At 39.5% G+C, this 25,497-nt stretch overlaps 1 protein-coding gene across 1 annotated transcript in view; it reads left to right on the top strand.

Annotated features, from left to right (window-relative positions):
- Nucleotides 1–25,497, top strand: part of KIAA1549 (KIAA1549 ortholog) — a 147,825-nt gene that overhangs the window by 116,003 nt on the left and 6,325 nt on the right. Inside the window, exons 18-19 of the mRNA XM_047095257.1 lie at nucleotides 10,608–10,654; nucleotides 17,131–17,288. Coding sequence (XP_046951213.1) covers nucleotides 10,608–10,654; nucleotides 17,131–17,288 — 205 coding nt within the window. The remainder of the gene's footprint in view (nucleotides 1–10,607; nucleotides 10,655–17,130; nucleotides 17,289–25,497) is intronic.

Genomic DNA, 25,497 nt, shown 5'->3' with positions numbered 1-25,497 from the left:
GGCAGGGGCAGAGAGAGAGGGAGACACAGAATCTGAAGCAGGCTCCAGGCTCTGAGTTGTCAGCACAGAGGCCGACGCGGGGCTTGAACCCACGAACGGTGAGATCATGACCTGAGCCGAAGCCAGACCGACTGAGCCACCCAGGCGCCCCTCTCCTAAGTTAATTCTCAATGTGGGAAGTATCCTTTTATGTTTGTATGCAACACTGGTATTTTATGGGAGTCTCTTCCTGGGTTCCATTCAGTGTCCTGAAATGGAGGTGGGGTAACTGTCAAAGCATATTCTCGTTGATGTCTTTATAAAAGGTGCATTTTAGAACATACCAGGTAATTAGGCTTCTTGGAGGGCCCCCGGGGACTGGAGTGGTCCTTGAGGCTCTGGGATTGTAGGCAGCTAGCCCACAGGCAGGCAAGGACAACCGTTTCAAATATCAGGTTTCCATCTTGGGACTTGACATTTCAGCATTTCATCTGCCTTTGTCATCCTTTTTTTTTTTTTTTTTTTTTTTTTTTGTATGCCATCAATCCTTTCAAATGTGGCTTCTCAAAATATGGGGAAGAAGTAAAACTGAAAGATGTGACATTAATATGTTTTCCGCTAATTTTAGATTGGGTGATTGGACTAAAGCATTTGACTCTGGAGGGAAGTTAATTAGTCACAATTTGAATTTCTCAAGGAGTGTTTATACTGGGTCCTCTGATTTCATTACCCATATTAAGGTAAAATTGGGTGGTAATGAACATGTGTTAAAGGCATCTTTATCTCTGAAATCGGTTTGAATGTTCACAGTACCCCGTTAGTAATAGATTACTTTCTTCATTACCTGCTACCATGTGGTGGGGGGCGGGGGCGGAATACCATTCCATCTTGTTATTGTTTTCAATGTTACAACTGTAAGTATTAAATACTTCATAGTTATAACTAGTAGTTTATAATCTTTCTTTAAGGAAATGGATGATGCACAACAAACTCACTGATAAGGTGAATGTGGCTTCAGCTGCTGTCTGAGCTTCTTTCATTTGTTTATTCCTTCAGGTAGATTTGTGGAGCACAAATCTGTGCTGTGTTGGGGTGTTCTGCTAGGTGTTGGGATAGAGCAGTTGCACAGCGCACAACTCCAGCTTCTGCATGATGGCAGGGGGCATGTGGGCAGTTGAGGCAGTAATTCTAGCACAGCATGATAGGTCCCTTGGCAGGGGGAGAGTACCTCCAGGGAGCCCTTGCCTGAGCTGTGAGGTGTTCAGAAGGATTTTCCAGATAAAATGTGATCTAAGTAGAAGACTGAAGATTAATTAGTGGTTGTAGTAGGGAAGCATGGCGGAGACAGAAGTAAGTGTCCAGTACAAACTTTTTCTGGACAAGATGAAGGAACAAGGTTGGATTACTTTGCTTCCAGAAACACCTAAAATAATGAAAAGGAAAGATTTTCACAACCCTGGGCATTAGGCAGCAAAGGAGGGATTGCTGAGAAATGAGCTGAGCTCTACACATGTCCCAGTTTATATCTTTTTTTTTTTTAATATTTATTTATTTTTGAGAGAGAGAGAAAGAGAGAGAGACAGCATGAGTAGGAGAGGGGCAGAGAGAGAGGGAGACACAGAATCCGAAGCAGGCTCCAGGCTCTGAGCTGTCAGCACAACCCATGAACTGTGAGATCATAAGCTGAGCTGAAGTCTGGACACTTAGCTGACTGAGCCACCCAGGTGCCCCTGTCCCAATTTATATCTTGAGAGAGTTTCTGGTTGCAGTGCAGGGAGGGAGACTTCAGGCAGAGCACAGTAGTCTCTCTGAGTTGAGAAAGACAGAGTTGGAGGCAGGGGAGGAAAAGGTAGCTACATTTCACAATAGAGAGTACAAGAAAGCAGAGAGAGAATTCTAGAGATCTGCAAAGAGTCTTCGTCTGAGTACTCATCAGTTTAAGGGTATGATGAAACTATCTAAGACTAGGGAAAGAACTGCCTAAAAAATTAAAGGGAATAGTCCTCAGAGCTCACACAGATGTAGAAATAAGTTCCTATTATATGATGAATTGTGTGCCCCCAAATCCATATGTTGAAGCCTAAAACCTCATGTGGCTGTATTGGAGCTGGGGTCTTTAAGAAGGTGATTAGCTTTAAATGAGGTCATAAGTGGGGGGTGCCTGGGTGGCTCAGTCACTTAAGTGTCCAACTTCGGCTCAGGTTGTGATCTCACGGTACGTGAGTTCGAGCCCCACGTCAGGCTCTGTGCTGATAGCTTGGAGCCTGGAACCTGCTTCGGATTCCCCTCTCTGCCCCTCCCCTGCTCCTGCTCTCTTTCTCTCTCTCAAAAATAAACATAAAAAATATATAAATGATGTCAGAAGTTGGAACCCTGATCTGATAGAATTGGTGCTCTCATGAGAAGAGGAAGAAACACCAGAGTGCTCTATCATGTGGGAACACAGCAAGAAGGTGAGCTGTCTGTGAGGCAGAAAGAGAGCTCTCAACATAAACCCTGCTGGAACCTTGATCTTGGACTTTGTAGCCTACAGACCTATGAGAAAATAAATTTCTTTTGTTTAAGCCACCCAATCTGTGGTATTTTCTTGCAACAGCCCAAGCTGTTCCTTTCTTTCTAGAGTGGAAAGCTGCATAATTCATGGAGCGCCAGTTAGATTACTCAGAAGGATCATTGGTTTGCCTCCGTAGTGGGGCAAAATGAACCCCAGATTAAAGCTTCCCTAGTTCTACCTAACAAAGCATAAACACAATACCTGCACCTGAACAGAGCCCCAGAATATTTGTAGGGAAACAAAAGTATATAACATCCAACAAGGTAAAATTAATAATGTCTAAAATCCAAAACTAACCAGTTAAGCAAATAGGCAAGAAAATGACACAGAACTAGTAGACAAGGATTTTAAAAGAATAATTATAATGAAGTTCCATGTGTTTAAGAAGCTGGAGGACAGATTGAATGTATTAGAGGCATTGAGGACATGAAAGGATGCACATCAATTTAGAGATGAAAACTATAACGTCTGAGATAAAATATATACTTATGGGATTAGTGGCAGATCAGATATTAAAGAAGAAAAGATTAATGATTTTAAATACATAGTAATAAAAAATAAGCCAACATGCAACAGAGTAAGTAGACTGAAAAAATGAATAGAGCATTGATGACCTGAGGACAACTTCAAGTGGACTAATATACATGTAATTGGAGGTCTCAGAAGAAAAGAAGGAGAGTTAGAAAAAATAAATAATGGCCAAAAGTTTTTCAAATTTGATGGAAACTATGAATCTGCAGATCTACAAAAATTGATGACCCCCTGTGCACAAGAAACACGAAGAAAACTGTGCCAAAAAATATAATGAAATTGCTTAAATTAAGTGATAAAGATTTAAAAATCATCCAGAGAAAGAGGACACATTGTATGCAGTGGAACAAAGGTAAGGATGACAACAATATTCTCATTGTCCAGAAGACAGTGAAACAAATCTTTAAAGAACTAAAGGAAAAAACTGTCAACCTAGTATTCTCTATCCACTGAAAATATCTTTCAAAAACCTTTCACACATATAAAAGCTGAAAGAATGTATCACTGGCAGGCTTGCATTACAAGAAATGTCATTGAAAATTCTTTTTTTTTTTTTTTTTAATATTTATTATTGAGAGACGGAGAATGAGCATGGGAGGGGCAGAGAGAGAGAGGAGGCACAGAATCTGAAGTAGGCTCCAGGCTCTGAGCTGTCAGCACAGAGCCCGATGCGGGGCTTGAACTCAAAAACTGTGAGATCGTGACCTGAGCTGAAGTCGACGCCTAACCGACTGAGCCACCGAGGTGCCCCTGTCATAGAAACTTCTTTAGGCAGAAGTAATATGATACCAGATAAAGATCTGGATCTACATAGATGAATGAAAAACACCAGAAGTGTAAATATGTGGGTAATTTAAAAAAATTCTGTATTATTTAAATCTTTTGAAAAGATAATTGGCTGTTGAAAGAACAAGGATAACAGTGTTTTGTAGGGTTTATAACATATATAGAAGTAAAATGTGTGAAAACGCAAAAAGCACAAAGGCTAAAAGAGGAGAAATTGAAGTGCACTGGTTTGATGTTCTTATACCATACACGAAGTGGAATGATAGTATGTGAAGGTAGGCTGATAAGTGAAATATATAGAACGTAAACTCTATAGCAGCCACTAAAAACAAAATAACAAAATAATAGCTAATAACCAACAAAAGAGTAAAAATGGAATGATAAAAACTACTCAGTCCAAAAGAAAGCAGGAAAAGAGGAAAAAGGGTAACAAAGAACAGATGGGAAAAACAGAAAACTGATACCAAGATGGTAGATTTAAATCTAGCCCTATCTATAATCACATTAAATGTGAATGGTCTAAATATTCCTGTTACGTGACAGAGATTGTCAGATAGGCTAAAACGTAAGAACCAATTATCTGTTGCCTACAAGATACGTACATCAAATATAAAGCCATAAATAGGTTAAAAGTATGGAGAAAGAAAAACAAATGTATGGAGAAAGATATACCATGTTAACACCAATCCCAAGAAACTGGAGTGGCTATATTAATATTCGCCAAAATCATATCATAGTGAAGAACATTACACAGAGGATCATTTCAAAATAATACATTGGTCAGTTCATCAAGAAAACCTAAAATCCTAAATGTTTATGTGCCTAGTAATAGAGCATCAAAATACATGAAGCAAAAACTGGGAGAACTGCATGCAGAAATAAAGGAAGCCGCAGTTATAGGCAGAGACTTCAACACTTCTCTTTCAATAATTGATAGAATGAGTATACAGAAAATCATTAAGGTAGAGAAGACTTGAACAATTCTCAAATTAATACTTACTATCAGCTTGAACTAATTGACGTTTATAAAATGCTCTACCCAAGAAGAACAAAAAGAGTATACATTTTCAAGAGTACATGGGTGATGGAGACTTAAAAGTGCACTTATCATTATGAGTACCGAGTAATTTATAGAGTTTTCGAACCACTTTATTGCAGACCTGAAATTAATACAACACTGTATGTTAACTACACTGGAATTGAAATTTAAGAAGAGTACATGGACCATTTACCAAGATTATAGACTGTATCCTGGGCCCTAAGTCTAATCTCAATAAACTGAACGAGATTCATATTATCAAATGATCCCGTAAGAAATGGGAATGTTTTTGAACACAGATGTCACCAAAAAAGAAATACAGAAAATAAGCAGACAAATACAAAGAATCAGCAGATGGAGAGATGTTCAGTTTCATTAGTTATTAGTGAAATGCAGTAAATCATAATGAGACGCCCCTATACACTTGTTAGAATATGAACAAGTGGAGCTCTTATAAACTATTGTTAGGAATGTAAACCAAGAAAAACCACTTTGAGAAACAGTTTGGCAGTCTCTTAAAAAATTAAACCTATACCTAACTTATGACCCAGGCATTGTATTCTGAAATATTTACTGAAGAGAAATGAAAGCATATGTCCAGGCAAAGACTTGTACGTTGTGACAACTTTATTTGTCATAGACTCAAACTGGAATCAACTCAAATGCACATCAACAGGTGAAGAGATAAACAAATTGTACCGTATTTATGTAGTGGAATACTACTCGTTAATAAAAAGGATTGAGTTATTTATATGTATGACAAAATGGTAGGGAAAGAAGCCACCCTCTTGACAACAAGAAAGTGCGTATTGTATAATTCTGTTTATATATAATTCTAGAAAATACAAACTGTCGTGACAGCAGGTCAGTGGTTGCCTAAGGAGGGGCTGGGTTTAGGAAAGGGTGTGGGACAGAGGGATTACAGAGGGTCACCAGGAAACTTGGGTGGTGATGGATATGTTCATTATCTTGTTGGGCATGGTTTGCAGGTACAAACAGATGGCAGAATTGATCAATTCATATACGTAAATATGTGCAGTTCATTGTATGTCAATTATAATGAAATAAACCTGTTTATATTTTTGTCCCCAAATGTTCTTAACAATGAAATCAGTTTTGGGTGACTAATAGCTAGAAGTAAGAGTGGTGAGACATGAGGCAGAAGAGAGAAAGCAAGAAGCTGATGGGATAGAGCCTAGACCTTATCCTGAGGGTAGTGGTGGGCACTGAAGAGTTTTGAGCAGGCTAAAGACATGATTTGGTGTGCCTGTTTGACAGATTGCTCTCATTTTAGACTGGAGAATGGTTTGTTAGAGGGCAAGACCAGAAGCAGGGAAACATTTTTTTTTTTTTTAACATTTATTTATTTCTGAGAGACAGAAACAGAGCATGAGCAAGGGGGGGACAGAGAGGGAGACAGAATTCAAAGCAGGCTCCAGGCTGTCAGCACAGGGCTCGACACAGGACTCGAACCCACAAACTAGGAGATCGTGACCTGAGCTGAAGTTGGATGCTTAACCAACTGAGCCACCCAGATGCCCCAGCAGGGAGACATTAAGGGCAAGACGCCGAAGGGCGCGGACAGGGAGTTGGGGTCAGTTAAACATGCTGCATTGTTATAGATTGTTCCTCTCGAGTCCTCTGCCTTACCTTGATTGGAGCCACCGTCGTCTCTTACCGTCATTGCAAGAGCTTCCTAATAGTCCCTCTGCCCCTGGTCTTGAATGGAGGATGTCAGGGTGGTGGCTGATACGTAAAATGCCATATACTGGTGTTGAGCAGGCTGGGGAGCTGGGAGGCTGACATAGGAGATGCCTCCTACGGAGGACAGGAGGACCTGGCCGGAGAGGGAAACCCGTGGGAGCTGCTTGACTTAGTCTGGAGTTTTCCAAAGGAAAAGTTCTCATCTCACTTTCTGACATGACCTTGTTCACTGCTGCCATCTATCTGTTACTTCTCTCTCCTCCTAATGCTTTTTGAATTGTTCTGCGAAGAAATCCATGGCCGTCTTAATTTCCCCTTTCCTGATAACAGATGGATGTACCCTACGTGCCAGGAAGCGTAAATAATTCTGGGCACTCAGCCAGTTTATCTGAATCATTCCCCCTCCCCCCCTCCCCAAATAACCAGTGGCTGTTTTATCTTCAGATTCAGTTCTTTCATTCACTTCAGGGAAACTTTCTTTTGTATCTGAAAAATAATTTTCTTACTCTAATTATTGAAGTCAAAGATACCAATTATCTTTGTGTTGGCTCATCTTTGTTTTTTGTACCTATCCTTTTATCTCTAATTGCCTGAGCTACTTTGTCCTGGTTTCTCTGCCTTCATTATAATTATCATGGGCCTTTTCTGTGTGGCATCGGTTTGATTTTAAGCCATATCTGTTATTTCCCCTGATAGTTGATTTCTTAGAGTCATAATGGCTTTGTTTTGGTCCTCAAATCATTTCCACACATAATTTGGTACCAAATTACTTCAGTTCTTTGGTTCCTCATTTCCATTCATTCTGTTGTTGTATCATCTCATCTTTGAACTTAAAAAAAAGAATTGAGGGATGCCTGGGTGGCTCAGTCAGTTAAGCACTGGATTCTTTATTTCAGCTCAGGTCATGATCTCACAGTTGTGAGACTGAGCCCCACTTCGGGCTCTGTCCCGGGTGTGGAACCTGTTTGAGATGCTCTCTCCCTCTCTCTCTCTCTGCGCTTTCCCCACTTGCACTCTGGCGCGCGCGCTCTCTCTCTCTCTCTCTCTCTCTCTCTCAAAAAGAAAAAAGAAAAGAATTGCTATTCTTACTTTATTAGTCATTATTCAGCCATAGTCCTTTTTCTCTCCTGGCCACTACTTCCCTCCATTTATAGCATGAATCTGTTCCTTTCTTTGCTTGTTTGGTTTCTGCTGATGAATTTTAGCAATAATTTTTTTACTGATTTGGGTTATTACTTTTATTATTTGTTCGTTGTTGATAGGTGTTGGAGATGAACAATTCTGTGATAGTGCCTTAATCCACCATCTTAATCAAGATCTCACCTCCATAGCAAGATTTTCGCAAACACTGTTACTGACTGGTTTTCTCATCATGGACCTTTGATGTTACCCTTATGTATTTTGATGATGATAGCAGTTTGATATAGTGGAAAACCAGAATCACAGCTGTGTCTGTGCATATCTAATATAATTTTATCAAGTTTATAAATTGGTCATAAATTACTATTTGTTCCCAGGAGGAACCTGATTACCCCTTATTTCCTTCTGACTGCAGTAAAAACTATAAGAATGTGGATTTCAAAGTGTCTTCAGTGACCACAGGGATGGGCCTTTGTTTACCATCTGATGACATTTTTACTCTTTCTGTGTTGCTGGTGTAAGGGTATTAGTTACGCATTGGTGCGGAGGCCACCTGACAGGTGTATTTCTGCTTTCCTGAGTAAAGTTCACCTCCCTGGAACAGTCTTCCAAGGACCGAGTGTGGATGCCTGAACCAGGACATTTTACGACTCATCCCAGATTCCACCAACCATTTAATGTGCCTTCTTGCTCTATTGGCCTGTTTCATACTGAATAGAAAGAAGGGATGTATTAAAATGGGAGTTTTATTTGATGTCGCTTGTTGAAACCATAAAATTCTATTTCATCCCCCAAAGATTTATACAGGTGTGACCCACTTAAACACCTGTCATTATGTCTGTGATTTAAAAAAAAAAGTTAATGTTTGTTTATTTTTGAGAGAGAGAGAGACAGAGCACGAGCACGGGAGGGGCAGAGAGGGAGACACAGAATCCGAAGCAGGCTCCAGGCTCTGAGCTGTCAGCACAGAGCCCGATGCGGGTCTTGAACCCACAAACTGTGAGATCGTGACCTGAGCTGAAGTTGGACTCTTAACCAACTGAGCCACTCAGGGGCCCCTGTGATTTTTTTTTGTAAACCTTTCATCGGGGCATGCAGCCTCTGGACAAAGCACTTTCTTTTTCTGGTTATGATAGAGTTGAAATGCCTGGCGCCACAATAGCAAAACATGTGAAGAGTGGACAGCTATTTTTTTACTGTTTGTCTTTTAATTTATTACTTACCGGACCTCCTGAAATGCTGATACATAAACTCCCATCTTTTTTTGTTTTGTTTTATTTTGCATATGAATGTGTTTAAAAAACTCAAACTCTGCTGAGAAGCAGAAGGGCTGCTGGGAGTAATCTTTATCTGGTCTCAGATTTCCCTTTAATTATTTGGAGAAGGAATTGAAACTCCTTTTCCTTCTATTCTGGCTATTTTACATCAGTTGGGGAACTCTGCAAGGTTCTAATCCCCCTCCCTCTGCCAAGGGGATGGGAACAGAAAGGTTCAAAAGGTGAGGTAATTTGAGCACAGTTTCGGACGTAATAATCCCATCAAACTGTATGAGGTGTAGGGTTCATTCTATTCTTCTTGGCATCAGGAAATAGGCCCAGGGAAGTCGAGTAGCTTTGTCAGTCTGTTTGACTCCAAAGCCTCTCCTTTTCTTCACAAAGTAGAGATTAATTCAAGGAGGGAAATCTGGTTGGCAACCATGGGCAGTGTAGTGTAGTGGTTAAAAGCATGGTCTTTTATTATTAAGCCTGGACTTACTAGGAGGAAATTACTTAAATTCCTTGTGAGTTGATTTCATCTATAAAATAGAGGTAGTGAGCCCTTTGTTATTGTTACTGGGGTCTGAGTTAGTGCTCATAGCACTTACCACAAAATAATAATTCATGAAATGGCAGATTTAAAAAAAAAAAAAAAGATCTAAAATGGGGACAGGTCCAGAAGCAAGGCTGACTTAGTAACTTGGAACACTAGAACCTGGACAACCAGTTGGTTCAAACTGACTGAACTTGGATGGACTCCGTCCAGAGTTATTGTTCTGCTGAAATATCTGGTTCCAAAATAACAATTCACAGTTGTTGAAAGAACCGTTGGAAGAGGAGTACAACGTATGATAGGGACAGGGTGTGTTGATTTCATGAGGAATGCAACAGATACACGTTTATTTAAATCTGATGCCATATTGACATTGATTTAGCCAGAGAATACTTGGTCAGCGGAGATTAGCTCAAGTAAGAAGAGTTGATTGAAGGCTCTGGGGCCCTGGATGGAACACAAGGACAGAGTATGGCTGGGCTCTTTGGAACAGGAAAACTATCAGAAACTGAAAGTGTTCACCTCGTCTTTAAGAGTCTCTCTAATTTCTGGTTCTCTTTGTATTTTTTCTTTTTTCACATTGTTCCACAACATGGTGCAGCATTCACATACTTTACTTTTGTGAGTGTAATCGAATTGCTATTGGACACCCACTGGTTCTGGGAATGATCATGCCCACGTTGATGGGGGCATTTGTACTAAGTGTGGCCATCAAGGCCGACCTTTTTAGAAGATACAGATTTGTAGAGAATGAGCCTGTAGGGAAGAGAAGCTGCAGAAAGGCTATCTGTTGCTCATTCTTTTATAAAAGAAAGAAAGGTCTAGAAAATAGTTGTGTGTGTGTGTGTGTGTGTTTTTTTTTTTTTAAAGCGTGGTAGCCCAGTTCCCCAAGCTGAAACTTCTGGTATTATTTGGTGGCAGAATGCCTCAATGCCGTGCCAACTTTTTATGAGAAAATAATTCTCCTGAAAGTTGATCCTGCAAACCTAAACTTGTAAGTTTGCTGTTGTCACTTTCTAATAAGTGTTGCACGTTAATCTTCATTTCCTTTTGCTTTTCTTCCAGAGATACGAAGACTATGGAATGACTCCCCCATCAGGCCCATTGCCGAGGTAAAGTTTTTGGGAGAAAATACATTAGGACTTCCTCACATTGACTGTTTTTTTACAAATTTTGTAAACTCGTTTCTTTTAGCTAATATGAGCAGATGCAAACCTCTGGGTTGTGTGTTCTCTTGAGTTAACCTGAAGAGGAGAAAAAAGGTGGAATTTTAAGTTCTGCTCCCAGTAAAGACAGGCTAGATTGTTTGCTCAGGGCATCTGGAAAAGCCAGACAAGATTTTAAAATAAAACAAAATAAAACCCAGATAGCTAACAGGGCAATGGAATGGTATGGGGCCAAGATCCAGGGAGTCCAGAGAAAGGAGCCCTGCGTTTTGGGTGAACTTTCTCCCTGGGGTGCCTGCTAATCCCGGAGGAGGTGACTGAGAACCTGAGCAAGACTTTGGGCAGACCCCTGGGCCTTGGAGTCTTGAAAATTTGATATAGTGAAAGTTGTGGGATAAAGCCAGGCTTTGCGGGGACTTTGATGCCTTAAATGAATCAAAATACATTTGAAAAGAAAAATGGCTGAATACCAGTGATCTAAGCATCCGTCTCAATGTAAAAAAAAAAAAAAAAGGTCTAGTTAAACCTAAAGGAAGTAGAAGGAAGGAAATAATAAAAATAAGAGTAGAAATTAATGAAATAGAAAACAAATACCGTAATAGAGAAGATCGACAAGGCTAAAAGTTACTTCTTTGAAAACTGATGAAATTGATAAATCTCTGAAGAGCTTGATCAAGTAAGCTGTGTAACATTATCAATAAGAGGAATGGAAAAGGACATATTAATCCAGATCTTTCAAAAATTAAAAAGATTTTGATAGATTTTTAAAAGACAGATTTTTAAAAGATTTTATAGGAATTAAGAAGATTTTCTGAACCTTTTTTTTTTTTTTAATTTTTTTTTCAACGTTTATTTATTTTTGGGACAGAGAGAAACAGAGCATGAACGGGGGAGGGGCAGAGAGAGAGGGAGACACAGAATGGGAAACAGGCTCCAGGCTCTGAGCCATCAGCCCAGAGCCTGACGCGGGGCTCGAACTCACGGACCGCGAGATCGTGACCTGGCTGAAGTCGGACGCCCAACCGACTGCGCCACCCAGGCGCCCCTGAACCTTTTTGTTAATAAACTTAAAATGGAAAAATTCCTGGAAAGAGAATATCTGAATTGACATATAACTATTAAAGAAATTGAAATCATTACTAAAATCCTGCCCACAAAGAAAACTTTGGCTTTAACGGTGAATTCTACTAAAGATACTGAAGGAAGAAAATGCGCCAGTGTTCTACAAATTCTTTTAAAGATTCCCCACCTCATTCTTTTTATTTCATTATTATTTTTAATGTTTATTTAATTTTGAGACAGAGAGACAGAGCGTGAGAGGTGGAGGAGCAGAGAGAGAAGGAGACACAGAATCCAAAGCAGGCTCCGGGCTCTGAGCTGTCAGCGCAGAGCCCGACGCAGGGCTCAGACTCACGGACTGCAAGATCATGACCTGAGCCAAAGTCAGATGCTTAACTGATGGAGCCACCCAGGTGCCCCCCCCCCAACCCCCAACCTCATTCTTCCTCTGTCAAGGAGGAGACAAGGACAAGGACGTTGTAAGAAAGAAAACATTACGGGCCAATTTTACTTGTGAACATAACATAGGTGCAGAAACTTAAATATTAGCAAAGATATCCAGTGTTGTATATGGAAGGATGTCATATCACAGCCAAATTAGATTTATTCCAACAATGCAAGGGTAATTTAACATTTAAAAAACAAAATCAACCAATCTAGGGGTGCCTGGGTAGCTCAGTCAATTGAGCATCTGACTCTTGATCTCTCCTCAGGTCTTGATCTCAGGGGATCTCAGGGTTGTGAATTCAGGCCCCACATTGGGCTCCACACAGGGCATGGGACCTACGTAAAAAATAATAATAATAAAAAAATTAAATAAAAAATCAATGTAATTCACTGTTTTGAGAATAAAGGAGGGGAGTCTTTTTCCACTAAATATAGCATTTGATAAAATTCAACGTCCATTCATGGTAAAAATCTTAGCAAACAAAGAATAGAATTGAACTTGTCTAATCTGGTTATAGTTATCTCAGCAAAGATTATATTACCTCTATTCAACTTTGTCCTGGGGTTCTTGATAGTGTAATAAAGCAAAGAAAGAAAGAAAGAGACAGAGAGAGAGAGGGAGGGAAGAAGGGAAGGGAAGGAAGAGATTAAGGAATTCTAGGAAAGAAATAATACTGTTATTATTCTCAAATGATACAATTTTTTTAGTAGAAATACCTAAAATGTCAACACATAAATTGTTAGAATTAAGAGAATTTAGCAAGATAGATAAATTACAAAGTAGCTGGATATAAGATCAGTATACAAAAAAATCTCTTTTATTTCTGTTATGAGCATCAGACAAAATAAAAACTTTTACACATACTACATAAAATAGCATTCAGAAACATAAAATACCTCAGTATTCATCTCACCAAAAATAGTCAAGCCCTCTAAAGAAAATGTTCATGGGTTGGGTAACTCAGTATATTAAAAATATCAGTCTTCCCTAAGTGATCTACAGATTCATTGTGATCCCATTTAAAATCCTAGTCATTTATTGTTTTAAAAAAAAAAATATGTGGAAACTGACAAGCTGATTTTAAAACTTCTGTAGAAATGTGAAGGGCCAACAATATTCAAGACACTTTGAGGAAGAAGAACAGGGTACGAGGAATAATCTGAAAGTTGTAAATTGCTGTAAGGTAATTCAGACAGTGTTGTATTGCTGTAAAGCTAGACAAATAGACCAAAGGAACAGAATAGAGAATCCATAAGCAGACTCACACATGAGTAGACAAATGATTTATTACAAAGCGGGAATTGCAGAAAACCAGAGTTAATTGCAGAAATCATAATCAACTGTTCTTTTTTATTTGGTTTATTTTGCGAGAGAGTGTACACCCAGGTGCACGTGAGTCAGGGAGGGAGGGAGGGAGGGAGAGAGAGAGAGAGAGAGAATTCCAAGTAGTTTCTGTGCTGATAGCATGGAGACTGATGTAGGGCTCAAACTCAGAAGCTATGGGATCATGACCTGAACCAAAAGCAAGAGTCAGATGCTTAACCATCTGAGCCACCCAGGCACCTGTACTATTCTTTCAATCACCAGAAGTCACACAGAAGTAGGAATGTTATCTGGTTTCCTCATTTTTTTCTGTTCTTTGTTTGTCCTCATTTTCAGAGGGGCTTGTTTTATTTTTCCCCAGCCCAGGCACTGCTTTGTGGTCCACAAGCAACAGAGATAAAGGGAGCATGTGAAGATTAGGTGACCCAGGGCAGAGGTTAACGATGGGGGCCATGTGATCTGGTTTGCCCAGTTCAGTTCAGTTTACACCTCTTTTTCTGGCATAGATACTAGTAACTTCCACTCTGAAAAGTGTTCTGGTTTGGATGACCAATTTTATAGTTACATTAAAGGGTTCTGGGGGATTTGGATCACACGAAACTATCCAAACACACAATTTAGGATAAAAACGATGTCAACGTAGGCGGGAGGAGGATAATTGGGCAAAGTAGAAATAAGGAAAGGGCAAGAGCTAGTTCTTCGGTGGATGGGCAAGAGGGTCAGGAGATGAGGAGATTATGTGAACTCCCAACATCCAGATGTTGAAGGAAAAGTGTGCCTTTTAGATCTGTAAGGTCAGAGATACCACACATCTCTGTCTCAGGTCAATCTAAAAGAGTCGCAGTTATCTAAAGAGAGCAATACATAAATAGCCTTGGGTTTCAATTTATGAGATATGCTCTGGAAATAACGCTACAGAATAGAGGCGAAGTCAGTCTGTGTTCTCATCAAACAGTTTGATCTGTTAATTCCTGGTTGACTGTCATTTGCAAAGCACCGTAATTAAACTATCATGCTTTTTCATTCTTGAATTTCTTTAGAAGAGTGGTTCTCAAGGTGGGATTCTCAGACCCGTGATGGTCCTTGAGACCCTTTGGGGGGGGGGCTGCCTATGAAGTCCAAACCGTGGTTCATAATAATACTAAAACATTATTTGATCTTTTTATTGTTGATGATTACACTGAGGCACAAAAGCAGCGGTGGATGAAACTGCATGACCCTTATCATGAATCAGTGGCACCACACGGCCCAAGTGATCATTGTATTCTTCACCACTGTGCAATCACAACGTTTTCAGAACGCCGGTGTTTTGGTTATGCAGTATGTTCTTGATGAAGTAGTAAAAATTATTCTTTTTTTTTTTTAAACCTAAACCCTTGAGTCTTTAATCGTCTGTAGGACAAAGGAGGAAAGACTCATAAAGCGCTTTGCAGAGAACGGAATTGTGAAGGAGAAGCACTTGTTCCGTTGTGGGAGTTAAGAACTCATTTGAACTGCTGCCATGTTTTTTGTTTGAGGAGACCATCAGATGACATTGTTATTCAGACTCGGGTTGTTTGGCAGCCACTGTCTTGAAGATAAAGGAAGAGAGCCTGTCACGTCAAGAAAAATAGCGGGCAGGATTTGTTGCCAGTGATAAAATTGAGCCTTCAAGTGAAAATTTGAATTTTGGAAACTTGTCTGCCACTAGGTGCTTGACAGCTTCCTAGTGCTTAAAGGATTTTTTTCTGATGAGCTCAGTGGTGATGCTAATGAATGTGATTTTTGGTACTCTGAAATGAAATGTGTCAATATCTGGAAAGTCTACATAAAGCATGGCACTGATATTTTATAAATGACTCCTGTCAAAATCTCGGGGCGCCTGGGTGGCTCAGTCGGTCAAACATCGGACGTCGGCTCAGGTCATGATCTCATGGTTCGTGGGTTCGAGCTCTGTGTTGGGCCCTGTGCTGACAGCTCAGAGCCTGGAGCCTGCTTCAGATGGTGTCTCCCTCTCTCTGCCCTTCCCCTGCTCATGCTCTGCCTCTGTCTCTCTCTCTCAAAAAATAAACAAACATTGAAAAAATTAAAAAAAGAAAACAAAGTCATGCATGGGTCCATCCAAAGTGCAAACTAGTAGTGGGTTTGAATATACCTGAGTATGAAAAGTTAATTGATACTCTTCAGATTGTATATTGCCACTAACCCTTGAGGAAACTTTGCTGAGTTCTGGTATGTCAAAGAAGAATATTTGTCTGAAATATTATTTGAATATTATCTGAAAAGCCTATTAAGATCTTCCTTATCCAAAAAAATGAAAATAAAAAAAAAATCTTCCTATCCAACTATGTATTTATGTGAAGTCAGATCATCTTCTTTAAATAACTTACAGGGACTGTGTTGCTCAGTCAGTTAAGCATCCAACTCTTGATTTTGGCTCAGGTCACAATCTCAGTATTCGTGAGATTGAGCCCTGCATCGGGCTCTGCATTGACCACATAGAGCCTGCTTGGGATTCTCTTTCTCCCTCTCTCTCTACCCCTCCCCTGCTCATGTGCACACACTCTTTCTCTCTCAAAATAAATAAATTAAAAAAAATAACTTACAGCAACTGATTGAATACAAGGCATATGAGAATCCAGATATCTTCTATTAAGGAAATTTGAAAAAAAGTAAAACTACTTTTTTGGGGGGAATGGGTTAGAAAATATCATTGACTACTTGAGAAAATGTTAACATGTGAGATGCTTAATATTGTTACTTAAAAATTTTTTTAAAATGTTTTATTTATTTTTGAGACAGAGACAGAGCGTGAGCAGGAGAGAGAGAGGGAGACACAGAATCCAAAGCAGGCTTCAGGCTCCGAGCTGTCAGCACAGAGCCCGACGCGGGGCTCGAACTCACCACGAGATAATGACTTGAGCTGAAGTCGGACGTTCAACCGAATGAGCCACCCAGGCACCCCAATATTGTTTTTTTTAAAATGAATTTTGAAAATAGTTATTTGAAAAAGTTTTAGTTTTAATTCTGAATGCAATAAATATCTATCCACATAAACACAAATTCTCAGGAGTCCCTTAATAGTTTTTGAGTGGAAAGGGGTCCCAGGACTAAAAAGTTTGAGAACCCCCGCTTTAGAGCACTGGTTTTCAGCCTTAATGAATAGCAGGATCATCAGTGGAGCTTTAAAAACTGCTCTGTCTGGGTTTCACCTCTAGAGATTTCTGTTTTCATTAGTCTGGGGTGCGGCACAGCCATCGGGGTTTTTGAAAGCTCTCCAGGGGATGCTCATGTGCAGCCAAGACTGGGAGCCAGCGCTTTAATCCAAGGCTGGAGACGCACAGGCCCTGGAACTTGACCTGCACCTGCTGTTGGTCTGTAAACGAGGGCATTTCTTCTTCAGTCATCCGGCATCAGCTCTATTCCAGGCACCGTACTTAGTACTGAAGATATGTCAGGGAGCAAACAGGAAACATTTCTGTGTTGTGGGAGAGGAGATGATACTACACCAATAGATAGGTCTTCTTTTTCTGTAGCACGAAAGGTGGAGTTAATAAAATGCCAGAGTCCGGGTCCAGTGCGGTTCTGATGCTTGGGCTTGCTTTGCCTTCAGACCAGGTTTTGGCCCCGGTTTGCTGCCGTCTTCGGAGCTGGTGCCTTCTGAGTCCCAGCAGACACAGGCATCGGCTGACGCCCCGTTCGCTGCCCGAGGGATCTACCCTGAGGAGATGCCATCGGTGGCCCGGCCACGGCCTGTCGGGGGCACCACAGGTACATGTGGCTGTTTAGCTTGCGTTTCTGAACTAGAGAACCTCTGCTTTCTGGCTATTCCGGCAGAGTACCTTTCAGACTTCCCAGGGTACCACCGTCCCCGTGTCCGTCACCTCCTCCACTAGTCTGTGCTCCCTGGGATCCTGGTAGAGGTGCAGGCAGGGGAGGGGGGAAGAGAGAGTGGCAGAGATCCCAAGACTGATGTCCTCCGATTTGTTCCTGTGTCAGTGTCTCAGAACATCCTTTCACGTGGAGTGCACAGCACATCTCTGCCAGGGAAAGTGTTTCTTAATTCTTATGGTAAACTGAAAGATCTGTTTCTGAGCACTTGGTATGGCTTTAAAACAAGTGTCGTTTTCTAAAAAGGCACTTTTCCAGCCTGTGATAAACAACCCCAAATGTTGCTGGACAGTAACCTAGGGAGATTTTTGTTTCATTTGGTTCTCGTGACGAGGGACGCTGCTCATAGGTGACAGTCAAGTCCAACATGGCTGAGCTGAGTCTCACATGGCATGTGGCTGGTTGGCCCTGGCGGTTTACCCAGAATTAAAAATTGCTGTTTCATGTCACGGAACTGCGTCTCATGAATAGTTGATACTACAAATACCATATTTGTGAATGTTGTTCATTGTTCCTCAAGCGTCTGTGGAGTTTAAGATCGTTTTTTTTGTACAGCTCAGCATGCTTTGAAAAGTCTTCGAAGTTCATTATACCCATCTGACTGTTTTACTCAAAGTCACTTTTATTTTCATTTCTTCACCTTCCTGTTTGACGGTTTAATAAGAAATTGAAGCTTTAAAAAGAGGAGCTATTACATGTTTGCTTATCTTTTACAGTTTTCTAACTTTCTGGACAATATATACCTTTATAATGTCAACAAGGAACTAGTTTAAGCCTTTTCGAAACTTGTAATAATTGGTGGATAGTGATCCTTTATGGTTTCCTAGGCATTTATTATAGGTTGCATTGTCTATCAGTCAACAACAAAAATATCTCTGGATATCCCACAGGATTTCCCATATTTTACAGGTGCTGTACTTGCAGTGAGTTTTCTTTCTCCTGTTAATTACTGCTTATTTGAACATTGGTGCATATTACATCTCCCAAACAAAATTCAGACAGCTTCATCTTTAATCTAGAAGAATAGAGAAATGGTACATATGAAATATTTGAAGAGGAAGTTATTTTCTAATAATTTCCAGTAAGAGATTAAGTTGTATAAAAATTTGTAATAGAAAATATTAAGATATACTGGAAGAGTTACCTTTTGACTATTTAAAATAATCGAATATGTCTATGTCTAAAAATTACTAGAAGCAAAGGAAAATAGAATCCAGGGAAGTATCCAGCAGGTATGCCCATGAGGTATTTTTGTGAGAGGATGATTCAAAGAAATTGATAAGTGGGCAGACTTCAGAGCCTAAATGGACAAAGGACAGGAAGGATGAATTCACAGAAGGAATATGTGTGTGGGGTGTATATCACAGGAAAGTAAACATGAAAGATGCCCAGTTTTGAACATGACTGAAGAAATGCACATTAAAACCATGGGGAGACACCATTTCAGTCGTGAAATTGTTTTCATAATAACGTAGCAGGACAACATTAACATCCACTTTCTTCTTCTGTACAGTGGGGGTAATGTGGCGCTGTTGTGTGGATTACAGAAGATAACAGGTGCAAAGTGCTCAAAATAGTGCCTGACGTGTTGCAAACTTTCAGTGAATATCAGCTGCAATTATTAGTATATTTCCAGTGGTGGTATAAGTCACTAAATATTGGGAAAGCAGCTGGGCAGTACGACTTACTAAGCTTTGCATTTGCTAATTCTACTTTTGAGAATCGAGGATCCTCCTCCCCAAAGAAATCCAAATATTGGGGAAAAACGAGTGCAAAGGTGTTTATCAGCACATTATTTGTAATAGAGAATTGTGAGCCCTCTAAATGCCTAGTAATGAGAGGATCAGTGCATAAATTGTGCAGCTGTTTATTAGTAATTAATTAATTAATTTCATTTTAGTTTTTTTTTAAATCCCAGTATACTTAGCATGCAGTGTTATATTAGTTTCAGGCATACAATATAGTGATTCAGCATTTCTATATGTTACTCAAGTCTCCATCAAGGAAAGTATACTCTTTTTTTAAAATTTTTTTTATTTTTAATTTTTTTTTTATTAAAAAAATTTTTTTTTAACGTTTATTTATTTTTGAGACAGAGAGAGACAGAGCATGAACGGGGGAGGGTCAGAGAGAGAGGGAGACACAGAATCTGAAACAGGCTCCAGGCTCTGAACAGTCAGCACAGAGCCCGACGCGGGGCTCGAACTCACGGACCGCGAGATCATGACCTGAGCCGAAGTCGGCCGCTTAACTGACTGAGCCACCCAGGCGCCCCTTTTAAAATTTTTTTTAAATGCTTATTTATTTTTGACAGAGAGAGAGAGAGAGAGAGAGAGAGACAGAGCATGAGTGGGGGAGGGGCAGAGAGAGAGGAAGACAGAATCCGAAGCAGGCTCCAGGCTGTGAACTGTCAGCACAGAGCCTGACGCGGGGCTCAAACTCACAGCCCGCGTGACTGTGACCTGAGTCGAAGTTGGATGCTCAACCGACTGAGCCACCCAGGCGCCCCAGATACTCTTTTTTATTAAGTTTATTTTGAAAGCGTGTGCACATGCATGTGCTCATAAGTGGGGGAGGGGCAGACAGAGAGGGAGAGAGAGAGTATCCCAAGCAGGCTCTGCGCTGTCAGCGCAGAGTCCCCCATGTGGGTCTCGAACTCACAAACCGGTGAGATTATGACCCGTGCCAAGATCAAGAGTTGGACTCTTAACTGACTGAGCCACCCAGGTGCCCCAAGATAAGTGTCCTCTTAATCCCCCTCACCCTTCCCCCCAACCCTCTCCCTTCTGGTAACCATCTGTTCTCTATAGTTAAGAGTCCGTGTTTTTGGTTTCTCTCTTTTTTTTTTTCTTTATACGTTTGTTTTGCTTCTTAAATTCCACATGAGTTAAGTGATATGGTATTTGTCTTTATCTGACTGACTTGTTTCACTTAGCAGTGTACCCTCTAGCTCCATCCATGTTGCAGGTGACAAGATTTCATTCTTTTTACGGCTGAGTAATATTCCATTGTACATATACGCCACCTCTTCTTTACCCATTCGTCTATTGATGGACACTTGGGTTGTTTTCACAATTTGGCTGTTGTAAGTAATGCTGCTATAAACATAGGGGTGCATATATGTTTTCAAAATAGTGTTTTCATGTTCTTTGGGTAAATATTCAGTAGTGTATTTGTATTTTTAGATCACACGGTAATTCTGTTTTTAATTTTTTGAGGAATCTCCGTACTGTCTTCCACAGTGGCTGCACTAGTTTACGTTCCCACCAGCAGTGCACAAGTGTTTTTCTCCACATCCTCACCAACACTTGTTTTTTGTGTTTTTGATTTTAGCCATTCTGACAGACGTGAGGTGCTATTTCCTTGTGGTTTTGATTTGCATTTCCCTGATGATGAGATGTCTGTTGGCAATCTGGATGTCTTCTTTGGAGAAATGTCTGTTCATGTCTTCTGCCCATTTTTGACCTGCATTATTTGTTTGTTTGTTTTGGTGTGGAGTTGTGTCAGTTCTTTATATATTTTGGATACTAGCCCTTTATTGGTTATGTCATTTGCAAATATCTTTCTCCATTCTGTAGGTTGCCTTTTTGTTTTGCTGATTGTTTCCTTTGCTGTGCAAAAACTTTTTATTTTTATTTTATTTTATTTTATTTTATTTTATTTTATTTTTATTTTTTAAGTTTATTTATTTTGAGAGAGGGAGAGACGGGGGTGGGGTGGGAAGGAGCAAAGAGAGAGGGAAAGAGAGAGAATTCCAAGCAGGCTCAGCACTGTCAGCGCAGAGCCTGACATAGGGCTCAAACTCATGAACTGTGAGATCATGACCTAGCCAAAATCAAGAGTGGGATGCTTAACTGACTGAGCCACCCAGGTGCCCCCAAAAGCTTTTTATTTTGACGTAGTCTCAATAGTTTATTTTTGCTTTTTTGCCCTTGCCTCAGGAGACATGGCTGGAAAAATGTTGCTGTGGCCGATGTCAGAGACCTTACTGCCTGTGCTCTCATCTAGGATGTTAATGGTTTTAGGTCTCACATTTAGGTCTTTAATCCATTTTGAGTTTATTTTTGTGTAGAGAAAGTGGTCCAGTTTTATTCTTTCGCATGTAGCTGTCCAGTTTTCCCAACATCGTTCTTTGAAGAGACTTTTTCCCATGCATATCCTTGCTTCCTTTGTTAAAGGTTAATTGACCATATAATTGTGGCTTTATTTCTGGGCTCTCTGTTCTGTACCATTGATCTGTGTCTGTTTTTTGTGCCAGTACCATACTGTTTTTATTACCACAGCTTTTTAGTATATCTTAAAATCTGGGATTATGATAACTCCAGTTGTTTTTTTTTTCTTTGTCAAGATTGCTTTGGCTATTTGGGGTCTTGTGTGGCTCCATACCAATTTTAAGATTATTTGTTCTAGTTACGTTGAAAAATGTTTTTGATGTTTGTTTAGTTTTGAAAGAATGCAAGCAGGGGAGGGGCAGAGAGAGTGGGACAGAGGATGTCAAGCAGGCTCTGCGCTGAGAGCAAGGAGCCTGATGTGGGGCTCAAATCCATGACCTGTGAGATCATGACTTGAGCCGAAGTTGGACACTTAACCAACTGAGCCTCCCAGGCACCCCTATATTGCTGTCGATAGTATGGACATTTTAACAGTATTCTCCTAATCCAGCAGCATGGAATATCTTTCCATTTGTGTCATCAGTTTCTTCCATCAATGTTTATGGTTTTCAGAATGTAAATCATTCACCACTGTAGTTAAGTTTATTCCTAGGTGTCTTATTCATTTCGGTGCAGTAGTAAATGGGATTTTTTTCAAACTTCTCTTTCTGTTACTTCATTATTAGTGTATGGAAGTGCACTAGATTTTTGTGTATTGATTTTGTATCCTGTGACCTTACTGAATTCATTTATCAGTTACAGTAGTTTTTTGGTGGAGCCTTTAGAGTTTTCTATGTTTAGTAGGTATCTGCAGATAGTCAAAGTTTTACTTCTTTCTAACTGATTTGGATGCCTTTTATTTCTTTTTGTTGTCTGATTGCTGTAGCTAGGAATTCCAGTACAATGTTGAATAAAAGTGATGAGAGGGGAGCCTGGGTGGCTCAGTTGGTTGAGCATCCGACTCTTGATTTCAGCTCAGGTCATGATCTCTCCGGTTTGTGGGTTCAAGCCCCCTGTTGGGCTCTGCAGTGACAGCAGGGAGTCTGCTTGGCATTCTTTCTCTCTTTCCCTCTCTCTATCTGTGCCCTGCCTCCATTCCCTCTCCCTGTCTCTCAAAATAAATAAATAAACTAAAAAAAAAAAAGTGGTGAAAGTCAACGTTCTTGTCTTGTTCTTCCTGATCTTAGAGGAAAATCTCTCAGTTTTCCACCATTGAGTGTGATGTTAGCTGTGGGTTTTCATATATGGCCTTTATTATGTTGAGGTATTTTCCTTCTAGACCTAGTTTGTTGAGGGTTCTTAGCATGAATGGATGTTTTACTTTGTCACATGCTTTTTCTGCATCTGTTGAAATGATCATATTGTTCTTATCCTTTCTCTTGTTGATGTGATATATCACGTTGATTGATTTGGGAATATTGAATTACCCTTGCATCCCAGGAATAAATCCCACTTGATTGTGGCAAATGAGTTTTTTAATGTGTTGTTGGATTTGGTTTGCTAATATTTTGTTGAGGATTTTGTATTTATGTTCATCTGAGATATTGGCCTGTAGTTTTCTCTTTTTGTGTTGTCTTTATCAGGGTAATGCTAACCTCACAGAATGAGTTTGGAAGCTTTCCTTCCTGTTTTTTGGAATACTTTGAGAAGAATAAGTATTCTTTAAACTTTTGGTAGAATTAATCTGTGAAGCCATTTTTTCATAGACTTTTGTTTGTTGGGAGCTTTTTGATTACTGACTTGATTTTATTACTGGTAATCAGTGTGCTCAAATTTTCTATTTCTTCCTGATTCAGTTTTGGGAGGTTATTTGTTTCTAAGAATTTATCCATTTCTCCTAGGTTATCCAATTTGTTGGCATATAATTTTTCGTAATCTCTTAGAATCCTTTGTATTTCTGTGGTGTTGGTGTTATTTCTCCTCTTTTGTGTCTGATTTTGTTTATTTAAGTCTTTTTTTTTTCTTTTTGATGAATCTGGTTTAAAGGCTTATCAATTTTGTTTGCGTTTTGAAAGAACCAGCTCCTGTTTTTCATTGATCTGTTCTATTATCTGCTTAGTTTCTATTTCATTTATTTTTGCTCTAATATTTATTATTTTCTTCCTTTCATTGGTTTTGGGTTCTGTTTGTTCTTTTTCTGGCTCCTTTAAGTGTAAGCTTAGGCTATTTATTTGAGATTTTTTTGCTTCTTGAGGTAGGCCTATATTGCAGTAGGCTTCTCTCTTAGATCAGCTTTTGCTGCATCCCAAAGATATTAGGCCACTGTGGTTTTTTTTCTTTTTTTCATTTGTCTCCCTGTGTTTTTTGATTTCCTCTTTGATTTCTTGGTTGACCCATTCATTGTTTAGCAACATGTAATTTAACCTCGATGTATTTGTGGTCTTTCCATATTTTTTCTTGTGGTTGATTTCTTGTTTCATGGTATTGTGGTCAGAAAAGATGCATGGTATGACTTAAGTCTTTTTGAATTTGTTGAGACTTGTTGGTTTTGTGGCCTAACCTGTGATCTATTCTGGAGAATGTTCTTTGTGCACTTCAAAAGAATTTAACCTTTGTGTATTTGTGGTCTTTCCATATTTTTTTCTTGTGGTTGATTTCTAGTTTCATGGTATTGTGGTCAGAAAAGATGCATGGTATGGCTTCATTCTTTCTGAGTTTGTTGAGACTTGTTTTGTGGCCTAACCTGTGATCTAGTCTGGAAAATGTTCCTTGTGCACTTGAAAAACATGTGTATTCTGTTTTGGGATAGAATGTTCTGATATATGTTAAATCCAAGTGGTCTAATGTGTTATTCAAAGCCACTGTGTCCTTGTTGATTTCCTCTTTGGATGATCTATCCAACAATGTAAGTGGTATGTTTAAATTCCCTACTGTTATTGTATTACTATTGATACTGCCTATATGTTTGTTAGTAGCTGCTTCCTGTATTTGGGTGCTTCTATGTTGGGCGCATAAATATTTGTAATTGTTATATCTTCTTGTTGGATTGTTCTCTTTATGACTATGTAGTGTCCTTCATTGTCTCTTGTTACAGTCTTTGTTTTAAAGTCTATTTTGTCTGATATAAGTATTGCTACCCCAGCTTTCTTTTCACTTCCATTTGCATGATAAATATTTTTTCATGTCTTCACTTTCAGTCTGCATGTGTCTTTAGGTCTGAAATGAGTCTCTTGTAGGCACCTTATAGATGGGTCTTGCTTTTTTCTGCATTCTATCACCCTGCATCTTTTGATTGGTGTATTTAGTCCATTTACGTTCAAAATAATTATTGATAGCTTTGTACTTACTGTCATTTTGTCACTTGTTTTACAGTATTTTTGTAGTTCTTTTCTGTTTTCGTCTTCTTACTCTCTTATCTCATGTTTTGCTGGTTTAATTTAGTGATATGCTTGAATTCCTTTCTCTTTATTTTTTTTCATATTTATTACTGGTTTTTCCTTGTGGCTACCATTAGGTTTATATAGAATATCTTATGCATATTGCAGTCTATATTAAGTTGATCGTCACTTGAAGTTGAACCCATTTAGTTGAAAGCACTAAATTTTTACTCCTCTCCATCCCGTGTTTTAGGTATATGGTGTCATATTTTCCATCCTTTTATTTTGTAAATCCCTTGACTGATTTTTATGGTTACGCTTAATTGTAGAGCTTTTGTGCTTCCTATGTTTCTTATTTGTGCTTATGTTCTCTTGTTTCCACTCAAAGATCCCCTTTAACATTTCTTGTAGAGCTAGTTTAGCGGTGGTGAATTTCTTTAACTTTTGTTTGTCTGGGAAACTCTTTGTCTCTCCTTCTATTCTGAATGATAACCTTGCTAGATAGAGTGTTTCTCGGTTGCAGGTTTTGTTTTTGTTTTTGTTTTTGTTTTTCCTTTCAGCATTTTGAATATATCATGCCACTCTCTTCTGGCCTGCAAAGTTTCTGTTGAAAAGTCCACT

The sequence above is a fragment of the Lynx rufus genome, unplaced genomic scaffold, assembly GCF_022079265.1.
Source record: "Lynx rufus isolate CCGP_SWC_20201006 ecotype Redwood Valley unplaced genomic scaffold, mLynRuf1.p SCAF_4, whole genome shotgun sequence".
Taxonomy (NCBI): Eukaryota; Metazoa; Chordata; class Mammalia; order Carnivora; family Felidae; genus Lynx; species Lynx rufus.
This window is presented reverse-complemented; position numbering and strand designations above follow the sequence as displayed.